Source organism: Phalacrocorax aristotelis, chromosome 1 (assembly GCF_949628215.1).
Source record: "Phalacrocorax aristotelis chromosome 1, bGulAri2.1, whole genome shotgun sequence".
NCBI classification, from domain to species: Eukaryota; Metazoa; Chordata; class Aves; order Suliformes; family Phalacrocoracidae; genus Phalacrocorax; species Phalacrocorax aristotelis.
Genome location: NC_134276.1, coordinates 84642368 through 84665783, shown reverse-complemented (window position 1 = coordinate 84665783; position 23416 = coordinate 84642368). Strand labels below are relative to the sequence as shown.

The 23416-nt window shown below is 42.2% G+C and overlaps 2 protein-coding genes across 5 annotated transcripts in view; one reads left to right on the top strand and one right to left on the bottom strand.

Moving 5' to 3' along the window:
- AP1S2 (adaptor related protein complex 1 subunit sigma 2) overlaps window positions 1-3001 on the top strand; it is a 32419-nt gene extending 29418 nt beyond the window's left edge. For all 4 annotated transcript variants that reach the window (XR_012661041.1, XR_012661039.1, XM_075096061.1 and 1 more), the window contains one exon: window positions 983-3001. Coding sequence is in view for 2 of the 4 variants with exons in the window: in XM_075096061.1 (XP_074952162.1) it covers window positions 983-1030 (48 nt within the window). In the remaining 2 variants the exon portion in view is untranslated. The remainder of the gene's footprint in view (window positions 1-982) is intronic.
- A 64-nt stretch (window positions 3002-3065) lies between these two features.
- Window positions 3066-22391, bottom strand: ZRSR2 (zinc finger CCCH-type, RNA binding motif and serine/arginine rich 2). Its single transcript, XM_075096016.1, has 11 exons — window positions 22246-22391; window positions 20348-20427; window positions 19530-19629; window positions 19129-19237; window positions 18704-18790; window positions 16482-16520; window positions 14564-14679; window positions 11462-11675; window positions 9091-9146; window positions 8832-8941; window positions 3066-8218 (listed from the first exon to the last, which is right to left on the bottom strand). Exons 1-11 carry the CDS (start codon window positions 22290-22292, stop codon window positions 7737-7739), a joined length of 1440 nt encoding a protein of 479 aa, XP_074952117.1. The 5' UTR covers window positions 22293-22391; the 3' UTR covers window positions 3066-7736.
- Window positions 22392-23416: the final 1025 nt, after the last annotated feature.

Here is a 23416-nt window from a genome sequence, read left to right as displayed (position 1 = left end):
AGTTGTAAAATAACTTGTTTGTTGCCTTAACTATTATCTGCTTTTTTTTCCTGCTTCATGACCTGTCTTGTTTTAGGATGCTAAAGTAAGTTTATTCATACTCTGGCTACTAAACCGGCTTATGTTTCCATAAGAACACAGTATCCCTTTTTACTTCCTATGATATCGTTGATTATGGAAAAGGACAGTCTGATGTCTAAATAAACTACTGTTTCTTTTCAGATGCTGTAGGAATAATGAATACAAAACTGATGACAAACCTTTGGAGTTTTGTATTGAACAACTTGCTCTGAATCTAAAGAAAGCTTTTTAAGATTAGAATTAACCTAAAACTGTCTGGTGTAGAATAATAATACAATTGCAATCCTGGCAATTCCTACACTGCTGTAGGGGTCCATTTATTGACACCAGGTGTACCAAGGTACCTTGACCTGGTTTTGTGAACTGAGCGTGTGACTGGTGTGTTTAAAAAAAAAAACAAAACAAAACAAACACAAACAAAAAACCCCCACAACCTAGCCTCTCTATAAAGAGCTTAAGGGATACTGTGTCTTAGTTGCGTCAGTCTCTTCATTCATCCACTTATTTGTTCTTCCCTAACAGATTTTTGAGGCCCATGAAATGATTCACCACAAAAATCACTGACTCCATTGCAAGATGCTTCCCCCCCTGCCCGCCCCCCAATTCTTATCTCTGTTACTGGGTTGTGATTTGTTCCCTGCTGGTACATTGAATTGCTTTATTTTTATTACGCTTAAGGGCAATAAAATCTGCCAGCTATTCCTGTGAACCATGACAATCTAATTAACAGCTCTTTGAAAAGTGCAGCTAATACCATGTTTGCAAACTGCAGGACTTCTAGATTTTCATGTCTTTCAGCTTTTCTTTTTTAATTAAGCATCTTTCATACTAACTCATGTACAGTACCGTTCAATAGAAGCACAGGGTCCATTTACCACTGTCTCACATTTTCCCTCCGTAGGAAGCAGAGACCCCACGTAGTGTACTTGAAGAAATTGGATTGACATAAATCTTCACTTCAGCTGATGACATCTCAGTGTTTCATACTGTAAATGTTCACTGCCTTCATTGTAATGTTTAGCTAATGGTGTAAGATTCTGTTTGTCAGTATTACTGTTTTGCTAAGCTGCTTCGTTCAGGCCTACAAGAAAAATACTCCTTTAAAAAGGGAGCAAGAAACTGAAGCCCAAAAATCATAAATGAAAGGGATTAGATTTAAATTGACTCAGTGTCTCCATTCACTGCATTTATAGCAAAATTGCATTTGACTTCAATAAGTGTTTTTTATAATCAAACTTGACTTCAGGAAACAAATGCATCGTTATGACGTAGCATATCTAAATGAGAAGAAACTATATGGACAACTCCAAATACAAAATGTTATGGTGTAGAAATCGTGTTTATGCAACCAAAGACTTCTTTTCATCTACATTTTAGTCACCACTTGTGCTAATTCTGCTTATTTCAGTTGATGCATAAAGATTGGAAATACCTGTTTACTACTGAATTTGTCATAATACCAAAGAATCCTGTTTGATATGCAGATCCAAACTGGTTAAAAACTGTTAAGATGATACTGCTTTTTTGAAAGAAAACGGCAAACTGATCAACTCACTAGAAATGAAGGTGTGTTTAAGTGTAGCTACCTTGAGCAAAACTCTGCAAGTTACTATACTATAAAGGGAATGCATGTATTTTTTAAAAAAATCCACATAAGAGAACTATTTTTAGATCTGATAATAGCTTGCTCTGAGCACAAGAAAGGAGGCAGGCTTTCCGACTATATCGAGAGGCACGTATGAAAATTGGATACGTTTGAAGATGGGAAAGGAGGAGCTTTACGAAAGGGACTTATTATTTTCTTTTAGACTGCAGACTGATTCGTGTTTATTGGTGTTTTATAGTTACGCTTTAATGGGTGTATAGGTACCCTTAAAAACACCAACAAAAAACCAAACCAACCCACACTATGTGTCAGTGTCATTTTAACTGCTTTTCTTGACTTACACCTTTAACATGACCCATCCCTTATGAAACACCTGTGTGATGCACACTTGAACCAACTAATTTGCAGTGAGAGCTTTTAATTATTAGCTTTGTATAGTAGATTCACTGCAAATCATGTAAAGTAAGGCCAGGTGATACTTTGACACTTCTAGCAGACTTTCAGTAGTTATAAACTAAACCCCTTTCACTTGAGGGAATTTGACTTGTGTATGCTTTTGAGTTTTGAGGAGGTAGTTGCCACGCTTTGGAGTAGCCAAGCTGTGCCCTGTGTCTGCACGGTCCCTGAGGAGGTGGGGCTGCTCCCCTTCCTCCCCCCCCCCCCCCAGTAACTCCACGCTAGGAGTCAATGCTTTGGCTTGTTCACTTGAGTAAGTAGCGCCATGTTTTCACGAAGCTTCACTTCAGCGTTGCCGCTGGAAGCGGCACTGCTAGCATTAGCATTTACACAGCCACCCGTGGCGCCACCCGCCTTAAATTTGACCCATGGGGAAAGGCTCGGTGTTGCCCCTTGTGGGTGCCCTGCTCCAGACCCAGTGCTGGTGGCAGCAGAAGGGCCAGCCGGGGCAGGGGTGGGTCTGCACGCTGCCGGGGTGGGGCTGGTGAACTCCCAGTGTTAGAATTTCTCTACTTTAAGCCCCTTCTGGGATTTAAACACATCCAATTGCTAGAGAATGTTTTTAACCGAGGGCACGCAGAAGCAGTGGTGTGCGTTTCCCCAGTGCGCAACACGCAGGGATAGATGAGGTTAAAGTGGTAGCGGAACGACCTTGTGTGTGAGATTGAAATGGTAAAATTACCTTCATTTAAGTCAAACCCGAAGCAATTTTCTATGTATTTAATATGTTTTTAAAGTTTACACTGTCACTTGTATGTGCTTGGCTGGATTAAGCTTTGTTGTGATTGTGACAAATAAACTGTTTGATCTCTGTCTGTCACATCGGTTTAGTTGTAATAAATGTCCATTTTTACACCATTGCTTTGTGTTTACATGTAATTCATTCGTTCTTTTGCAGAGGAAAGAAGAGGCTACTCAGTGCTAGCTTAAAAAAAGGGAAATTTTATTACAGTGCTTAACCTGTTCTTGAGCACTTTATTAAAAAATGTGTGAGTATACTGTGTCCAAGATTAGTTATTTACATCCATTTAAATTGTACAGAAAGCCATAAATTAGCAAGTTTTTGGAAGGCTTACCACATTAAACATGAAATTTATTAAAGTAGATGTTAAATTAGGCAGTGGTGCCACTTCATTTGAAAATTAAAACAAACCACATGTTGATTGAGGGTTCGGGATAACACAAACTCAACATTCAGTTCCTTAAATGGAATTTTGAGCAAGTCAATGCAACATTCACAATCCTAGTCTCAACCAAAATTCTCAGATTAATCTGTTCTTCAGTTTTCTGAAAGAACTGAATGGGTTGACATTATCAGCAAAAGCATGGGGAAAAACTTACCATCTTAGGGCATTTCTTTAATATCGAATAAAGTTTTGTTTCTGAAATTTCTTATGGGGAAGGGGTGGGGGGAGCTAAAGAATCAGTTAGAATTCCAGGATTGGTTAGGCAAGCGATTGTTGACTTAGGTGTCTTCGTCACTGAATCTTAGTCCTTAAGGTGAAGAGGCCTTCCTAAACATCTGCTGTTCCTTTGGAGTTAAGGCCATGATGGTGGTTGCCCTGTAGCTGCCTTTGTCCAGTCGCTACATGCCATGGGTTACGCTGGCATGGCTGGCTTTGGCATCAGTCTCATAGTTCACTGACGCGTAACTTGTCTGACACCTTGTTACCTTTTTTTTTTTTAAACAGCGATAGGTACTGACTGATAGCTCAGTGCTGGATAGAAGGGTAGGTGGAATACCAGGGGTTTACTTTAATTACAACAAATTTACAGTGAAAGCAAAATCAGCTGCACTCTTTTGATGATGGAAGAAAGTAAATGTCGCTTTTAAGTTACTAACATAGGCTTTCACGTTTTGTAACAAGTGCTGATCCAGGACAGGCAGCAATAACATCTTTAAGCAGGCTCCTGCATTTCTTTTGGAAAAATGTTATTTAGGGCACAGGAATGTCACCGGTAAACTTCAGGGCAATTTCCGATATACTGCCGGTGGTAATGCAAAACCGAATCCGAGAAAGACACGCTGTCGTCAGAGGAGGTAAAGCTGGGAAGCTACTTAGGCTGTCTTTCAGACCATCTGCCCTCTGTATAAAGCAAGGGAGGGGCCAGCCACGAAAGGCCTTTTCGCACGTGCTGGTTCCCCTCCGCAACAAAGGGACGCCCCGCACCCAGCGCGCTGCCCCTCACCCCCGCGCCGGTGTCCGGCCACTCGGGAGCGGCAGAACAGGCAAGCGCTCGGAGGCAGCCACCAGCCAGAAGCCGAAGGCTTGCTCTGCGAGGGGTCAAGGCCGGTTCCCAGCTGCCGAAACGCTGCTGGGCAGCAACACCTCCTGCCTGTGCCTGCAGGAGCTCCCACCAGGGTGTCGCTAGTCCCCTCCTGCCCCTGGAAGAATGCCACCTCCCTCTGCCAGGCTCCCCGAGAAGGGCCCGCTCCCCACTGGGGCTGGGGAAGGGGCTGCCTGGCAGGCCCTGCTCCTCCCTACCCATGCCCGCTGGCCTCTGCGAACGCCTGCTTTCATCATCACGCCACCTCAGCGATCCTGGCAGAATTCACAACTGGAAAAAAAGGACTTTGAAAGCCACCACTTTTAAGTGGTCGTTCAAAACGAAACAAAACTTGGCCAATGTTAATTCACTTTATAAGGCCCTTTTAATTGGAATATGCAGTGTGAACAAGCTATTTCTTGCAAATGTAAATCCTTTCTGTGTTCTGGGGCTTCTCCCCTTGGGAGAAAAAAAAAAAAAAAAGAATTAAGGAATTAAGCTTAACACTTAAGAACTTCTAGTCTCTTTGTCTCTTCAGAATAAATAGCTCACTCAGCTAATAAGGAAACACAAAACCATGCATATAACACTACTTAAGATTATGAAGTAGGGAAACAATAGTGAAATATATGTACTCTGAAAGTTAGAAAACTGGTTGTATTCCAGGTTTCATGCTAACAAATGCAAACTAAATGTCAGATCTACAGCACTCAATTTCTGTGTAATAAACGGACTGCATGTGAAAGTAAATGCTAATTACAGCTACCGGTCCTACACCGCACAGGTACAGCCAGTAAGTTTGGGTCCAGACCTCAAGAAAAAAAGCTGAAGCTTCAGCCATTATCGTAGCAGAAATAAAGCATATTTAATTTTTTTTCATGCATCTTTGAGCAAGTCTTTTTTTTTTTTTCATTATAAGAACTTTTTTTTTAAAAAAATACAGCAGCTCAGCTTCCCAGATCCCATTACAAAACTGTGGGGACACGGAGCCTAATTACCTGTGGAATTCTCACGCGGGTCTTAGTTGGCACTTGGCTTCTAATCCTACAGAGGCCTGCTTTGCTTATTTCTCCCAACTGGTGACAGGTTCCCACCACCCATTCCACACCTTCTGTTTGAGCTCGGTAATTGACTTCCCTCAGAGAACGCTCAGCAATAACCTGCCAGATGACGCAGGATGCACAACGTGCCGCAGACGGCATTGAGTCAACTCTTCCACCCGGGAGCCTTAACCATCGGGCTAGCTGACCAGCGTGAGTTGTGGGGCCCAAGGCAGCACCACTGAAAGGAAGGTGTCGCCGGCCTGTTGGTGGTGCATCTACGGTTCCCTTCTGCTCCAGGGCACTGAACCAGTTTGCCATGTTCTGCAAGTGACCCAGCTAGACAAGTGAACATCTATGGAAAAAATAAAACCTAGGGGAAAATCTGTAAGGTCTAGTCAGAAACATTATGAGAAACTGGTGGTTGCAAATTTCTCAAATATAATTTAAAACTTAGTGCTGTCTCTTCTTGGAAATATGCCTTTCAAACAAAGTTGTTATTTCAAAAGTTATGCTATTAAATTACAACTCCTACATCTGTTAATAACTAAAACATTTAATCAAATGAACTAAGCTACGATTCTGCCTACAGTTATGACAATATATAGTGAAAGTCGGGTTTGAACTGAACATCAATATATAGCACTTTTGTTGTATTACTCCATATTGGACAACAGTTACACATGAAAGAAGGAAAATGTATAATCAGCATGCTAGGTGCAGTATGCATTTAGAAAAGCAAAAATATATATATATTATATTCAGAAACAATGTTCATTCACTCTTAACTACCTTGGGGGAAAAACGTTCTTGCTGTGAGGAATGCTATCATAAGGTTTGGATACCCAGATTTTCTACGGGACTTTATGTTGTGCTGTTGGAATCGTAACAAGTGTCTCTCTGGGAGCACTTCACATCCACTTTAGGCTTCTAACCTGGGTGGTCTGAACTGTACTCTAACGGCAGGAGCCCAAGTTCTTTGGAGAGGCTAAAGAGAAGGAGGTATCTCTGCAGACTGTTCAGGGCATCTGCATACCTGCATTTCCAGCGCTGCAGACTGCTCTCTCCAAGCATCTAAGGACTCCAGGTGCCTAAGTTAAATACCTGAAGTTGAGCAGCATGAAGTACAGTCCATCTAACAGCTCAAATCTTTCATTTAAAAGTGAAGAAATAGTTCTAATGGTTTATCTAGTTGCAGGTACTTTGCTAATATAGCTGTCATTTCAAAAGCGTTTTGTCCTGGTAACTTCATTATGTACCCTACTCTCGACCTTGACCGTAGGGAAGCTAGGCAGCAGGGTGCCTTAAACTGTTTGTAAAATAAGCCTAAAAAGGCTTTAAATCAAGTCCTCCCCTCCAAAAAAACCGTAAAGTATTGTTTCAGTTATAAAACCTTCAGTTTCTGTAGCCACTCTGCAACCATCTTGGCCCTTCACAACTACACATACGCATCTTCCGTTACCAGATGTACGCTCTTCTACCACGCCATTGCAGGTTAGGCAGGCTGCTTTCAGCTACAGATGGTATGCAACCAAGAGGTATGCAAAGTATTTTCTATCCTCACTCGAGGATTACAAGTGCATGGTCTCCACTCTTACTTGGGGATTAAGGTACTGAATAAATTGATTGTTTTTCTGTGTACTTCTGCCTTGGTTTTAGTCTACTGCAATCCCTACAGGCAATTAGCTCAGCAGCTCAGTCAGGGGACAGAGGAAAATCCAACACTTATGACCACAAAGCTCCTACTGGGCAAGTACTGTACAATCAAACAGTGATGTCTTTCAGATCCCTTTTCTCCAACTCATAACATGATTCTATTTACTTTGTCTAGAAAAAGATTTCCCATAAACAGACAGAAAATATAAATGGCAGTCTTCTACAGACTTCCGTTTGCGGTATGCTGTGGTGTGAATTTACAGCACGCTGGCTGTTCTGTACTAACTCCTTACAGGGACAGTAAACACTTAACACACACATAACACAGAAATAAGCATATACCAAATAAGCTTTACTTCTCTTTCTATTTGTACTTGGTATGCATCCAGATGTTGCAGCAGTTCAGAGGGACAGAGTAGCTAGGGTACTTGACATTCACACCTTATGTAGGACTTAAACTTTTCATTTTCTGAAGCTTAGCACACAATAAACTAGGTTCCTTTATTAGGAAGAAACATTTTAATGTGCAAGAACACTTTATTTGAAACTCAAATATATCTGGTGCCCTACTGGAAAGATTTCTGTGTCAGCTCTATGTTTGACCAATTAGCAACTTCTAAAAGTAATTCTCACTTTGTTTTGGGAGTTTCACTACTTTTTCCTCTGCTGCTCGATCTCTTTTTACCCCTGCTCCTTGACCGAGAGGAACTCCGACTTCTGCTCCTACTGCGTGTTCGGCTATGACTTCTGCTGCGACTGCGGCCTCTCCTCTTTCTCCCCCTGCTGCGAGACCTCCTCCTCTCTCGACTTCTTGACCTGCCAGACCGGCGCCTTCTCTTGTTTTTGCGGCGATTCTTTTTCCTCTCAGATTCTCCATTTCTCCGGTAAGAATGATCTGGGCTTGGGCTGCCCCTTCTCCTTGACCGGCTGTAATAGTCATCACGATGGCTCGTCCTGTTTCTCCTTTCAGAGTTTTTAGACAACTGATTAGTCCGTTCAGGAGAAATACGTATGTCTCTATTGGCCTCCCAAAACTCATTGTTTGGATTTTTGAATACATGAAGAAAGTTGCAGTGTTTCCCTCTTGGACACTTCTGCCTTTCAAATAAGCCTGCAACAGATTAGGGTTTGCTTTTTTTATGAACCAGACCTGTTAAGTCTCTTTCTTCATCATGTACCTACTGGAAAGAAACTTACTAAACTGAATTTTGCTTCTTCAAACAGAAAAACATGCACCTGACCACCTATCAATTCACACAAGATTATTTTTCAATAGGTACTTATTTGGAATTAACTTTAACAGTTTTAGCTTAAAACGATGTTAATAAATAATTTTATTACCTTCATCTAAGAGCGTAAGTCAAATGTGACCGTTACTGCTAAGAACTGTTGATGGTCCAGAAACTGCTGTTGCTTTTTAAAAAGATAAATTCTTACTTCCTGTACTTCCACCTTAAGATTATTATTTCCAAAGCTAGGATCCGAACTTTCTTTTCCAGTCCAAGCTAAATCCACTAGAATGATTCACACCTACGTGACATGGTATGAATATTCCCTTTCTTTCCTAGATCTACACAAGCAAGTTAGCATATGTGTCTTCCAAACCGAAATGAACTGCAACATTAGGCAGATCTGAAAGCTACAGGCTAATTCCCTCTTTTTCACCTCCACAAGTACTCTTTCAATAAAACACGCTCTCTTTTCCATGTCTTTGTGTGACTCACCGCATATAGCAGTTTTCCACCTTGTCACAGGACAAAATTCACAATGAAGCTGTCGGCCTGCATACCATCGTCCACTGAATAGAGCAAGAGCTGCCTGACAGTCCTTCTCCCTTTAAAAAGTAAAAATCAAAGAGCATTATCATCATGCAATCATTTAAGACGTTACTTACCAACTTTAGGCTCCCATTACAGTATGGGAATGAATCACTTAGATTACGTGTTCACAGTTCTAAAATTCAGTAAGATTGTGAGTACTTACGACTGATACTGGACATACACGTTTCCTCGCAGGTGAGGCTCGTAATTGCAACTGACCTAAGGGGATGGAAACGTTAAGTTAGTGCAATGGAAGGTTTATGCTGTAACAGCAGCTCACGCATATTGAGATGGCAGCCATTCCAATTTATGACAGCTCATCAGTATGAACTTACATGTGAATTTCTTCTGAACACTTAGTTTTAGGCATATAAAAGGTTTTGGAAAAAAAAAAAAGGCAAAAAAAAAAGCAAAAAGCCCTTCTGGCTTATGTTTGCCTGTTTCCAGCATTATGCTTTGATTAACATTAGGACCTCTGCATCACTTAGTCTACAAGACAGCTTGTACTCAATTGTCTCGCACTTGTCTGGGCCAACCCTACTGTGCAACAGCCAAATCCTGCTCTAAAAACAATTAGTAGTATGCTCATGGGGAAACGGGGGATTTGTTATGGTAAGAGAATCTTTAGAGCAATTTTGCTTCACAGCATCCCTGTGAGACCAGCGGGAAAAGCTGAAGTTACTAGCTTTCACTGTACCATTCTGAGACACCCTTTTTAAATGATAATCTAGCATTCAGAGTATATCTAAAGCTCTCAAAATTACACAATTTAACTTCCAAAAAGCTTGTTGCTAGCCACAAAGGATTATGAAATGGGCAGGCCCGAGCAGGCTAGAACCCGATTCCCCAGGGCAGAGCTGTGAGCCCAGCCCCTTTTGCCCCAGGCCTCTTCCTGAATCTGCACCAAATGAGGCAAGCAGCTCCTTTCATCACGGAACCCTGACTGACCCTCAGAGACTACCTCTGTGCGTTGCATTAGGCAGGGGCTACAGGCAACAAGCAGCAGCTGTGTAATTAAGCATTACAGAATAAGCAGTCAAACTACATCAACACAAGAACAGGCAAGAATGATTTTGCCATGGACAGTTTTGGGTGGGAAAAGTGTGTTTTGTAAGGATCTGTCAGATTCTGGAGCAGCTTACCAGAAAAAAGAGGAAGAATAAAACCCTGGACTACATTGGAAACGGAAGTCAGGTGGAAGAGGGGTGTGCATAATCTGATTCTAAATGGTAGCAGAGACTCAGCTCGATCGCAGGTAAGATCCCTGCAGCCAACACCTAATTTCTAAGCATCCCTAATATAATGAAAATGCCCATGAGAATCACATTGCAGGTGCCCAATTACTTCAGAAGGTAAGAAACGCCACAGTAAAAGCTCTTACCCTGTTTTTAGTCATAGGGACCCAAGTATGCACAACTTAGCACAGTTGCATATAACGACAATGATACAGAGACGAGGATCTGGGTTTGATGGGTCTTCAGACAGCGTTTCAACCCACGCTCCATTGGGAACCTACATCCTGTCTTCTAGATGGAGCGCGGCTTGCTAATATCCCATGAGTCAAAATAGGGAGGGGATACTCCTCCAAATAAACGAAGGTTTCTTGCCCACAAAGCTCATTATAAACCTATTGAAAATTTACTTTTTCTACTTTGCTCTTGCTTGAAACGCTAATACAATCTCAGTTCTGAGGCAGCTGTCAGTAGATGGAAACAAGAGGAGAAAAGGCACTGTGTGCCTCCGGGTGACTGCAGGAAAACACTCAGAATGCCAAGCAGAAAGGGGTGTTGCAGCAGGTTCTGCTACAGGGAGATTTCACCATCCAAGCTGTGTATTTTGGGGCAACATGGGACTGTTGACACCCACCATTCATCTCTGATGTCTCCACTTACAGGTCCCTCTTCTTCCCCCATAAGAAATCGTAATATAAATGGGAAAAAAAAAATCAGGAAAGAAACTAAGGATGGATGACAAATCTCAACACCATTTACATAACTTACCTTTTTATAATTCCTCCTACTGAAATATCTACTACCTTTTCAGTTCATTGTAGTTTTATTTTATCCAGCCAGTCCCAAAATGGCATTGTTTGGGTGTATACTCCACATACATTTTATACTCCCACTACTTTATTCCTTAGGCACAAATACAATAGGCCAGATATATTTATATTGCCTAACAGTCTTAGTCGACCCTCTGAGGCTCATCATGAGCCAGGTTAAGAAGGGACTGTGAGGTAAGTGGACTGTTGAGCAGTATGAATAACTTGCAGTATGAAAGCACAGACTTTTATAACAGTTCAGGGGAATGGGAGAGAAGATCCACCCAGAGTAAGACAATGCTCTGTAACAGCAGTGGTAAGTTTACAGGTGACATGAGAGATGTACAGTTTGCTGTAAGGACACTGTACAGTTCTCTAATGTACATGGGATTTAGCTAGGGCATGCTGGACAGAATTCCTGTTAAGGCTAGTAAGACACATCTTATGTGTCATATGTTACACATTTAACAAGCTATTATACTCAGACACATACCTTGAATTGAACAACCTTCCCCACATTCTGAAACTCGGGGAGCACGTCCTCGTAGAACTCTAGGAACTGCTGGTAGGTCTCCTCGTCACTGTACTCAAGACTCGCGTCCGTGTCGTAGTCATCTCTCCGGCACTGCTCCATGCCAAAAGTAAGGAACATCCCTCGGACAAGTAGTGTCTTACTAGATGTTGGATAGTTATGCTTGCGAGAACACCTGGACATTTGTAGTGAAGAAAGAAAAGTTAAAAGATCAGCACTTTCAGCAGAGGATGCACTTGAAACTCCAAACACTTGCCATTTTGAGTAACAGCTATTACAAAAGAAAATCCATTAGTGGGAGATCAACATACTTCAATTATTAAAACAAATCTTCTGGAAGTGAGTTCACATATAATCTTAATGCTTTCTGCTCTGCATAAATACATTCTTGCTGAAAAAAAGCACATCTGCAAAAGCTATAGATGCCAGTAACATAGTAAGAGCTAGAGTAATTTCTTTTAGGCTACTAGAGTTAAAGGTATTCTACGTTCTGAAGAGCTTTACAGAAAGACTACTGACAATCTTTTAAGACACTTTAAGGCCACTCCCTGCTCTTCTTTTTGCAAACTGAACAACTGTAACCGAAGTTGTTCTCATCATATGGGGGAGTAGGGAGGGAGGGAACGTACATTTAGACCTGAAGTTGGATGAGTACGAGATTGATATTTTTCAGCTTTTAAAAAAATGCTTCTTATAAGTCAGTCTTATCTTAATCTGCATCTTCTCAGCAGCCATAAAAGTATTAGATCTCCCTCACCATCCATCATATTCAGGCTACCTCCCTCACATGCTGAGACAGAGTTCTTCCCCACAAACCTGTAGACTGAGTGAGAACATAGATGTTAGCCTCTACATTTATTTCACTGTGCTTTATGATCTCCATTTCAAACACTTCCCCGAGCAACTGGGTATGCACTCTCCAACATATTTTTCTGATCATATTACGAAAAGAAGAAATGGTCAGACCAGTCTACTCTCTTTATCTAGCACTGGCAAAGCACACATAAATTGGAGGGAGGTCAGGTCTCAAAATGGGCAATTACAATCTAGACTTCAGATAAGAAGTTTCTTTCTGCATCCAGTCAGTCAGAAATTGACTCTCGCTTTCTGGTTGGCACCTTAGACTTCAAAATAACTAAAGATAAAAAACAAAACTCCGAAAGCAAAACTAAAACCGGATACAATTAATTTGATTTTTAAATTACATTTTAGAAGCTGCATCATTTCACTGTTCTGTTTGAATAACAGAACTCAAAATATTATACCCAACCAATACTGTCTGTACACAAAATGAATATAGCACATGACAGAACGAAAGGAAATCCAAGGAAAATTAATGACCCAAAATCCAGTATTGTTACAGATTTGGGTTTGAATTACTGGGAAAATTAGTGATGGTGAACTCAGCCAGTTTTAGCTTCTTCAGGACATAGTGAGCTTTGACAAGATTCAACAAGTATTTTATTGGTAACACTGGCTCTCAGTTTTTCACCACTGTGGTGCATTTCAGCTTTCAACCCATTCTTCCAATCCTTATCCTAGCTGTATCTCAGTCCTTCAACTTACGGTCAACACCAGAGGTTAAAGTGACCAGAATATTAAGGAAGCAGATATGTGAGGAGGAAGAAAGAAGACAGAGGAGAGGTAGCTGAGATAAACAACTACAGGCGACAGAAGGGCAGAATATGATGTTTCTCAGTATTTATTTGTTTACCAAGTGTGTTCATAGTTCAAAACTGATTTTTACCCAACCCATAATTAATCCAAGGAGGTCACCTCCGTTAAATACCACTGAAACAAAAATACTGCAAAGATTACAAAGAACTTAACATTTGAAAAGCAAAAATGCTGCCTGCAGTGAAATAGCTGGCCAAACTTTTATTTAGGAATTCAACACATGTTTAGGAATTAAAAAAAAACCGAAGATGTGGACTTAAAGCTTCCATGGAGTTGAATTACCACATAACTATCTACAATATACATCACACTAAAACAAACTACTTCTAGGATCAAGAAAACTGCAATAGATGGACCACATGTGTTTCAGTGATACAAGTTAGTATAATATGCTTACTAGTTTGTTCTGAAGATTCATGTAGTAAGTAACAGAGTCTTATTACTGAGCTATTTCTCCTCCTTAACACACATGAAAACTCAGGGATTTTCTAGCGAGATGCTGCATTTGGGTCATCATCTTTAATGGTCACCAATGAACCTGTAAGTCCACGAACCTATCTATTCTGGCAACAAGTTTCACCATTTGTTTCGTATGAGAAAGTACTTTTTTTTTTTTTAAGCTGGTAAACACTCAGGTACACCTAGTTAAACTATTTCATAATAAAAGCAAATAAATCCATCCCATCCTACTCATGAGTTCAATGTTCATCTACCACAGCCCTCTTCCATCATCTTTGAAAGTAGAGTCTACACTAGTTAGCCACTCCTCTTACAGAAGCTGTTCCTCATCTCTGATCATCTTATTGTCCTTCTCTCTTCTTGCCTTTTAGTATACTTTCTTTCTGAAATAGGGCATGTGTAACAGTAAAAAAAAAAAAAATCAGGAACGAATGTATCATGCATTTAAGCAATACACGAACTGGATAATTCTGGAAGCTACACAGCAGCTTTCTAAACTGTGCAGATGTACCTGAACTTGTTTTAGTCCATTTGCGATTCGATTTTATTTTTTAAAAGATGAAGTATATGCAAATTAGCCAAGATAAAAGACAATATCTGATGTATCAGGACTGTACTAACAGGAGTAATCAAATATATGCTGGCTGAATGCATCCATACATCTGTCAGAGCTAAGGAAAAGTCAGTTTGGCCAATGCGAGCAGAATGCACCATCAATAATATGCCATAATAATAAATAGATCAATTCCAGCCAGGCAACACTTTTGCTCTCAATGTCTAGTTCCATCATGAATAACAGAACCACATCCAAATACATAAAAGTAATTTATATAGCAATTTTTCTTCAGTTTGCATATGACCTAATGAAGTTGCTTCCCTTTCATCTCTCCAAAACACGTCTATGCTGGTAAATATTCAATTGATTACCTGTCTCCAAATCGGCAGGAACCTGTTTTAATATAGAATGGGCAATTTGCTCTATCTTTCTCTGTTCCTATATTCTCTGGGGGTTCTGGGTTATGCCAGGTGACACCATTCTCCAGCTGTGGAAAAACACGAAAATACACAGAAGTTAGAAAAGAGTAGAGAGATGTAGCATCAAAATAAAATTACCAATTAAATCCACATGCAGTTATGAGCACTGTGTTACCATATTTTAAGCACTGTTTTATAAAGCTGCCCAGTGCCTTAGGTCTCTGGTGATAGAAACCTCTTTTCTTGATAATTGTTCAGTTTTAACAACAAGTCTATATTCATTATTTCTTTTTAACAACAACAACAAAAATCACCAAACTGGATATTTTGTTTGCTAAAGGAAAAGCTTCTTAAGATTTTATAACCAAAGAAGTTGCGGTAATATTTGCTCCTCAAACAACAATTTCATTTGTCATCTATAAGAATCACAAATATTGGGACAGATTCTTTCCATTCTGCTAAGCCTGTTACCTGCTTCACTCCAGGACCCACTGAGCAGCATCTGGCAGAGAGAAAGCTAGAACTATTTACTTATTTGTCCTTACAACAGCTCAAAGCTCAGTAAGGTTATCACTATCACTTTCTATGCAGCTAGAAAAGGCTAAAATAAACCTAATGTGCTAAAGGCCAGAATTAAAAAAAAATAAATTCATAGTCAGCACTGGAATTAAAAGCCTCCATACTGCTTGTCTCAGGCCATTAAGGTTTCTATAATTCAAAATGAAACTGTCAAATTGCAAGCATTGACTGACTACAAACAAAACAAACATTTTAAAAAGGGAATTTTCATTTTGTTAGCCAAAAGGCTAGTCAGCTTTACAGAACTAAGTTCTTGTTTTAAATCAACTGAAAACTCTATTTACAAGCAGCATTTGACCCTACTATCAGTTCTGTTCATGATTCTCGGCCATAATTTTCTTTCAACAAAACAGCACTGTCACTTCAACAGCGTCAACAGCAAGTAACTGAACCCTGAACTGATACTATAATGAAGTCTCTAACGTACCACATTTCTTCCTATTCCCTTGCACAAATGGCTGCTAATACATCTTGAGCTCCCGGCAGGTGATAGTTCAGAGCATTTTTCTACCCGTATTATAAAATAAGAGTTAGATTCCCTACCTAAAAAACTGTTTAAACATAATTTGGAACCGCACGCAACTCCAGTCAAGCTACGGCAATCAACGTACGGTGGGTTAATTAGGTTAAAACTTAGTTTTCAGATTCATGCAGTGGTTTAAGCAGAGCAAGAATCTTCACAAGTTTAACCATATGACAGGGATAGAAAGCCAAATTATTCTTTAAGGCAATAGGAAAGTTTGAATTCATCTTTTCTAAGATTTAAATCAAGGCTGCAGTTTTGTTTACTACACGCTGCCAGCTTGAGATCCGTGCTCTCCCAGGCACTCGAGGAGTCAGTTTCTCCCTCCCCCACTTTTTTTTTTCTTAAGGATCTGTGCCCTCCTCTACTGCTGAATCCTTTTATTCAGAGCTTGCCGTCTGCTTAAAAAGGCAAGTTTGTCTTGCCACGCAGAAGGAGTGACAGATTTAGTTGGAATTCTACTTCACAAATAAACCATCATGCCTAGTGTTTTTTAACAGCACACAGCAGTATTTCCAGATTCATTTTGACTCACGTCTCCCAAACAAGAATGAGCACGAACAACTGCACTGCCACCAACCACTCAGAAATATGCTTAATTATGTTCCACCTCATAAATAATTGTTTGCAACTCATGCAAGCCACTACATATCAAATTCATTCAGGCCATTAGGTTCTTGAGAACAGACGGACAACATGCTAGAAGGCAAACACCGGATGGCAATTAAATTACTTTTCAGTTCTTTTTGAAAAAGTCTCTGAGCGTACCTGGCTTTCAGCTTGATCCAGCATCCTCTGCACGGCTGCCTATAAATGGTGCAAACACAGGACTAGTGAAAACCCTGAGGACACGCAAAACATCTGGTTTCTTTAGTTAAGAACCTAATTTACAATACTCAATGATTATACGCAATAAAAGTTTGATGCGGTTTGCTTTAAAAACTAAAGTTTTGCTTTTGCTCTGTAGCAATTCATGTACTACAAAGCTGTTACAGGATACGTCAGACAAGACCCTCATTTAGATAATTTTCTAATCTAAATGCTAGACAACTTTAAAAGCTTCATTTTTTTTCTTTTTTAAAACTATCAGTGAACTACTGAATACTGGAATATATCTCCTGCTCCAGTACTCAAGTCTGGTTACAGTTAAATTCATAATCATTTAGTTGCATTAAACTTTTTAACTTAGAACGATCTATGTAGCACACAGAAAACCACATTGCTCAGTGAATCTCTGTTAAAGCAAAGCATGTAACTGTTAAGAAAACTTATGATACTAAGTTCACTGTGTCTAGCCTTTCAAATACAGGCAAACAACGAGGATAGTCTTTCCCTTCCTTCTTCTAAGTGGGCTGAGCAAAACAATAAAGTCACTCTCCAGAACTGGCTGGAAATTTCTCACAAATTATTCTAGGAAGTTCCAAGAAAAAAAGACATTTAAACATAACCAATACAAGAAAATATGTTAGCATGATCTTAATATGGAAGAGGATTAATTCAATTAAAAAAAAAGAGGAAGAGCAAATAAAAATTAAAAAATTCAACCCCAGTCAGCATCTGGTACTATTCATCACGTATGTCAGATATTACCCATCTTACTAAATAAATAAATAAATCTCCAAACAAAAAAAAACCCATATTTTCTCATCTTTGGGAGGGAAAAAAATTGCTTTTTATCAGTAAGTCAGAATTTGAACAAACTGCTGTTTCAAGAGACAGGCCAAATCAATTGAACAACTTTCTGCTGCCGAAACGGGTGGCTCCACTCCCTGCTGGGTACTCAAGTTTCCCTCTGGGTGCCTGTCAATGTCCTCTGTGAGCCAATTTAGCTCACTAAACCAGTAAAATAGTAACACAGAAAAACACAGCACAAACAAACCAACAACCAACAAAAAAGAAAGTGGCTTCCAGGTTTCAGGGAGCCAAATTAGCCCACTGAGGGCTTGGACAAACCCAGAGACAAGGAGAGGGAAGGAACAAAATCCCACTGTTACCATGGTTCAACTCTCTTGGAACTATATCTCAACCTTAAATAAAGGACGCGACCGTCATTTTCTCTCCCTGCTCTGCAAAGAGAGAAACGGACACTTAACACAAGAGGAAGTAAGACAGGAAATACAACTGCTGTTCTTTTTCATTCCTTATGCAATTAGGATCTGTTATACAATCGGTGGCACAAACAACTGTTAAATGCAGGAGACAATACTGTTTGCTCCTGTCTCTTCTGCTGTGGCTACCAGACACAGTGGCAAGACACCTCCCAGTGAAATGACTGGAATCTTTTGCCATTGTGGATTGGATTGTGAACCCTAGAAAGCTGCAATCACCCTTTACTGGCGATAGGCCAGTCCTCACGTTGGATTTCCTTACGGGACATCTTACATCCAGGTCATTCAACTTCTAAAACTTAAGAAGAATGTATCGTTAACAGAAATGTTATCAATGACTAGTATCTTCAGTATCAATTTTTTCTCCACCCAAGGAGCTCTGAAAAAAAGATACGCCCTATTGGATGAGTCAGGTAAAGAAGAGCTGTAATGTATCTTTTGATTAAGAACTGCGTTAAGGAACAGCAGCAATGTAATACCATATTCCATATCCTCATTGTGCGTATTCTTCAACACTGAGTGCGTTCAACTGGGACATTAAGTAAGGATTATCTTTAACACATGATGCAAAAAGTGCACATATCATCAGAACCTGCATTCACGGCGTGCTTTTGGATTGAACCGATGTAAAAAAAAAAAAATCACATACTATGAACAACCAGACGCATTAAAACTAGTTACCCTTCTAGGTGTAAGGGCTCATTACATCCTCTCTTACAGTGAATAATAGTTTCAGGAATTTAGACAGAATGGAGAGAAGTAATTAACACATTTGTAAGTTCGCTAATCAGAATAAAATCCCTCTTCAACATGCATAGACTGTTGCATCTGATAATGTAAGAGGATATGTAACATGTTTATCCTCCCACTGCCAGGAATCACCTCTCTCTCTCTCTTCTCCTGTTGCTTCTGCTGTGCCGCTTCTCTCTCTTTTCTTTGCTGCTCTTCCCATTCTTCTTTGATCTTCCGCTTTATGATAAAAAATATTTTTAAAAATCACTTAAGGAAACAGATGCTTTATAATCAGTCAAATTCAAAACTACCATGTTGTAGTACAGCTCCTTAATCATTAAGTTTTCAACCAGTCATAAGCAACTAAATCTCCAGACAAAAACCCTTTTAAAAAGTCTTTTTTTTGGTTTTTTTTCCCCCTTCAATTTTGCTCTTCTAGAATGGAAGAAAGAGCTTACACTTTCAAATACACCAACATCAATAACAAAACTGGGTCCAGTATAGAATAGTAAAAGATTTTACACTAAGTCTCCCTTATTGCCAGGCACAACTGTAACACTCAGTTTATACACCACCTCTTCTTCTTCCTGACGTTTTCTCGCAGCCTCTTCTTTTTCTTTTTTAAGCTTGAACTCTTCTTGGGCCTTTTCTTCTCTCAGCAACCACTGCTCATGTAGTTTTTGTCTACCAAGGAAACAGACGCCACTTAGAAAAAATTTAATGAATACCCACAACTGATGCAATTCTTATACATACAATCCACATATATTAGTTCAGCAATAACTACGGCTTATCCCATCTTCTTTACAAGAGAAAATTCCACAGTAATCATTCAGGCTTTAGAGAAAAACTGCGTAGCCTGAAATATACAAAAAAGATTCTATTTTACAGACTATATTGAAACTTTTAGAAGTATCAAAATGGAATTGACTATAAATGTATCTACTGCATATAAGCCATTTTCTAGATTTTTCACCTTTCTGCCTCAAGCTTTTTTTCTTCTTCTTCTTCCTCCTCTTCTTCTTCCAGTTCCTCCTCTTCCTCCTCAGACACTGATTCATCTTTTTCTGTAGCTTCTGAGAAAAAAAAAACCACAAAACAACGTGTCATTGTTTTGGCTGGGATAGAGGTAACTGTCTTCACTGTAGCTCGTCTAGCGCTGTGTTTTGGACTTAGTATTAGAATAATGCTGATAACACACACATGTTTTAGTTGTTGCTAAGTAGTGCTTGCACTAGTCAAGGACTTTTCCACCTTCCCATGCTCTGCCGGGTGCACAAGAAGCCAGGAGGGGAGGGGGCACAGCCAGGACAGCTGACCCCAACTGGCCAAAGGGATATTCCATATTGTATGATGTCATGCCCAGTATATTAACTGGAGGGAGTTGGCCGGGGGACACAATGATTGAGGCTCAGGGACCAGCAGTGTCAGTCAGCAAGCTGAGTGGTTGCACCACTTTTGTTTTGGTTTTTTTTCCTCTCTCTTTTTGGTTTTGCCTCTCTCTCTCTATTATTATATTTTATTTTACTTATTAAACTGTTAATACCTCAACCCATAAGTTTTCTTGCTTTTGCTCTTCCAATTCTCTCCCCCATCCCACAGGGATGGGCGGCGTGAGTGAGCAGCTGCGTGGGGCTTAGTTGCTGAATGGGGCTAAACCACGATACAATGCACCTAAATAATTGCATGTTATAGTCGGCAAAGATACATAAAATTATATCCTTTTTAAAAAACAAAAAGAAAAAAAAGAATCACTACTAGGTCTGCTGACAATACAAACCACTTCACAGTTACCTGAGTCTCTTAGTTTGGCAAGGGCCTGCCGCTTTTTTTTCCGCTTTTCTTTCTTCAGAATAGCTCTGTATTTTTGATGGCTGAAGATGAGAGAATATTATTTACGTTAAAACAGACAAAAAAGGGATTTTTACTGTCATAAATACACTCAATTTACATCAACAGCACAAAACCCCACAAATGGCAAAATTAACAGCTATTCATATGAAACAGTAACTCTACGTGGATGTCTGACGTGACAATGAAATACGTAGTTTTGCTGTTAGAGCTGCATGTGGACAGCAGCAACAGTCACATTCGGACACAACACAGGCGGTCCCATCCTTTTTGAGCTCCTCAGTTCCTGACTCTTGGTCACTAGATACGATTAGGGAGAAAAATTTGGGGATCTCCTACCCTATAATTCTGGCATACTTTCAGCACATTCTAGTCTTCCTCTCTTTTACAGGGTATGAAATTTTAAGTCCCTTCCCTTCTCCCTTGATATTCTCTAGAGGCGGAAGTCTTAATGTAGAGTTAACAACAGCACTCTTAACAACCACCGCAGGTAATGCTCAGGTCTACTCTTCTGCTGCTGAAGCGTGGCCAGACTCATCCTTGCTTGTCTGACAGCTCTGCAAGGCTGCCTAGAAACAGCACCATGCTTTCACTAACCCGCTAAGCATCTGAAAGCCTTTTCATATCAACCCCTTTTCTAAAATTTTTCATTCTAGCTCTCTTCTTTCTAGTCAGATCATAATGGAAAAATAGGAGGGAGGCATGATGTTCAACTCTTGGTGTTCTGCCATGCCAAGTATTGACAGGAGATCAAAATCTTCCTGTTTCAGAGTATGTAATTCTAAAAGATTCCATAGGTATAACTCTGACAGCCAAAACCTCACCCACACCTCTAACCCTTCAGTTCAGGATTACTCACAACCTCACCATCTGCACACCTCTGCAGGCCATCAGTAACACCGTGGCAGTTATCCCAGCAGCAGAGCGCTTGCCCTCAAAGACCAGCGCCTGACTGCGTGCTCTGCCCACATCTGAGCCTTCTATCAAGCAAGCCTAGCGACTCCTCCTGTAATATCATCTGCCTGAAACGAAACTCATCTGCTCAGCAGGTGCCTGGGGCTGACAAGCGAGGATACATCCTTCCCAGTTCCTGGGCTTTCTTAGGTGCTCTTGAAGCCCAAGGAAAGAAGAGAGCGAGCAACTCTCCTTGCTCCTAGGCCACAGCAGCACAAGAGGAGGTGGGTGGAGAACTGAAGTGCAAGAAGCAGCTCCAGGACTGGGGATCGCCCAAACCCCTCCAGCCACACAGCACTGACGAGCAGGGCCGCCCAAACAAGCGTGGAGCATACGCGCTTACAAAGACTCGGAGGCCCAGACCGGAGATCCCGTCAGCTGCGGGACTGGGCCCAGGCACGCACACGCCGGCCGTCTCCCCGGGCCGCGGCCTCCGCCAAGCCTCACACCGCCCTGTACCCTCCGCCGTCTCCCCCGAGGCGTGGAGCGTCGACCCCAGCCCCGGCAGGAGCGCACGCAGGAGGGCCGCGGCGGAGGCCAAGCAGCGCCGGCTGCCCCCGGCAGCGGGCCGGGCTGGGCCGATCGCCCCTCGCGGCCCCTCCCGCTTCCAGCCCCGCCCCCAGGCGCCCCCCGTGGCCCCGCTCGCCGCCCCCCAGGGCCACCGGTCGCTCAACCGCCCCCGCGGCGGCCGCCCGGCCATGGCCGCTGCCGCACGTAGCTGCGCCACTCCCAGGCCCGGCCGCGAGGCGGCCTCAGCTTCGGCCGCCGAGAGGCCAGACTATGCCGGCCAGGGCTAAGCCCTGCTCCACCTCAGGGCTCCTCGGGCCCTTCCCCTACGCCCGGGAGGTGACGGGGAGGTCCGGCACGGGCCTGGGCCTCGGCCTCACCTCAGCTTCCCCAGAGGGGACTCGGGCAGCAACATGGGCGCCGCCATCTTGCGTTACCAAGGGGATGTCACGTGACCCCGCGGCGGAAGGGCGCAAAATCCCTTCCGGCAGACCGAACGGGGACCGGCGCCGGCGGCGGGAGCGGGTGGGCGGTACGAGTGTGCGTGCGTACGTGTGCACGTAGGCACGTACGCGCGCACATTGGGCGGCCGTTGTGGAGCCGGGCTGCGGGGCTGCGTGGGGAAGGGTGGCTGCTGTGGCGCTGTCCCGGCTGGCGGGGGCGGGGGGCGGCGCAGTCGCCGGCGTGGGACGGCGCCGGGGCCGTTCGTCGGGGAGCCTTGTGAGGGGCGCCGGCCGTCCCGTGGCAGCCCGGGCCTGGTCGCTGAGGAGGCACCGGGGCCGGTTGGGGCTTGGGGTCGCGGTTCTCCAGCCGGTTGCAGTAGCCGCCCGACGCCGCAGCTGTACGCGGCGGGGTAGGGGAGACGGGGGAAAAGACCACCTGCTTTGGGTGATTGCGTAGAACTGACGAGTGCAGCTGCTTTCAGCGTGCTTACACGCTGTTAGAGCTACCTTTGCAAAATTCAGAAAGCAAGACCAGAGCGATTCATACGTTAAAAGATGAGATGGAGTTTGTGTTATTCTTCCTATCAAAGCATTTAGGATTCAGTGAATGCTCTGAAAAGCAGCGTTTTAAATTTCAATTTACTAAACTCTCGTTAAGAAAGACCAGAAAAGACACAGCCCACTGAATCTTCCGTTATCTATAATTTTGCCAGCCCTTTTGGGTAAAACAGTGCCCAGTTCACAACTAGCCTGGGTTTTGTCTGCACAAGCACGCTACTAGAGAGTGTCCAGAGGAGGTCCATGGTGAAGGGTTTAAAGGAGATTCCATGTCTGGAGGAGACTGAGGGCAGACATCATCGCGGTCTGCAGCTTCCTCACCAGGGGAGGAGGAGGAGGGGCAGGCGCTGATCTCTTCTCTCTGGCGACCAGTGACAGGACCCGAGGGAATGGCAGGAAGATGCGCCAGGGGAGGGTTAGGTTGGGTATCGGGAAAAGGTTCTTCCCCCAGAGGGTGGTGGAGCACTGGAACAGGCTCCCCAGGGAGGCACTCACGGCGCCAAGCCTGACAATATTCAAGAAGCACTTGGACAACACCTCAGACACGTGG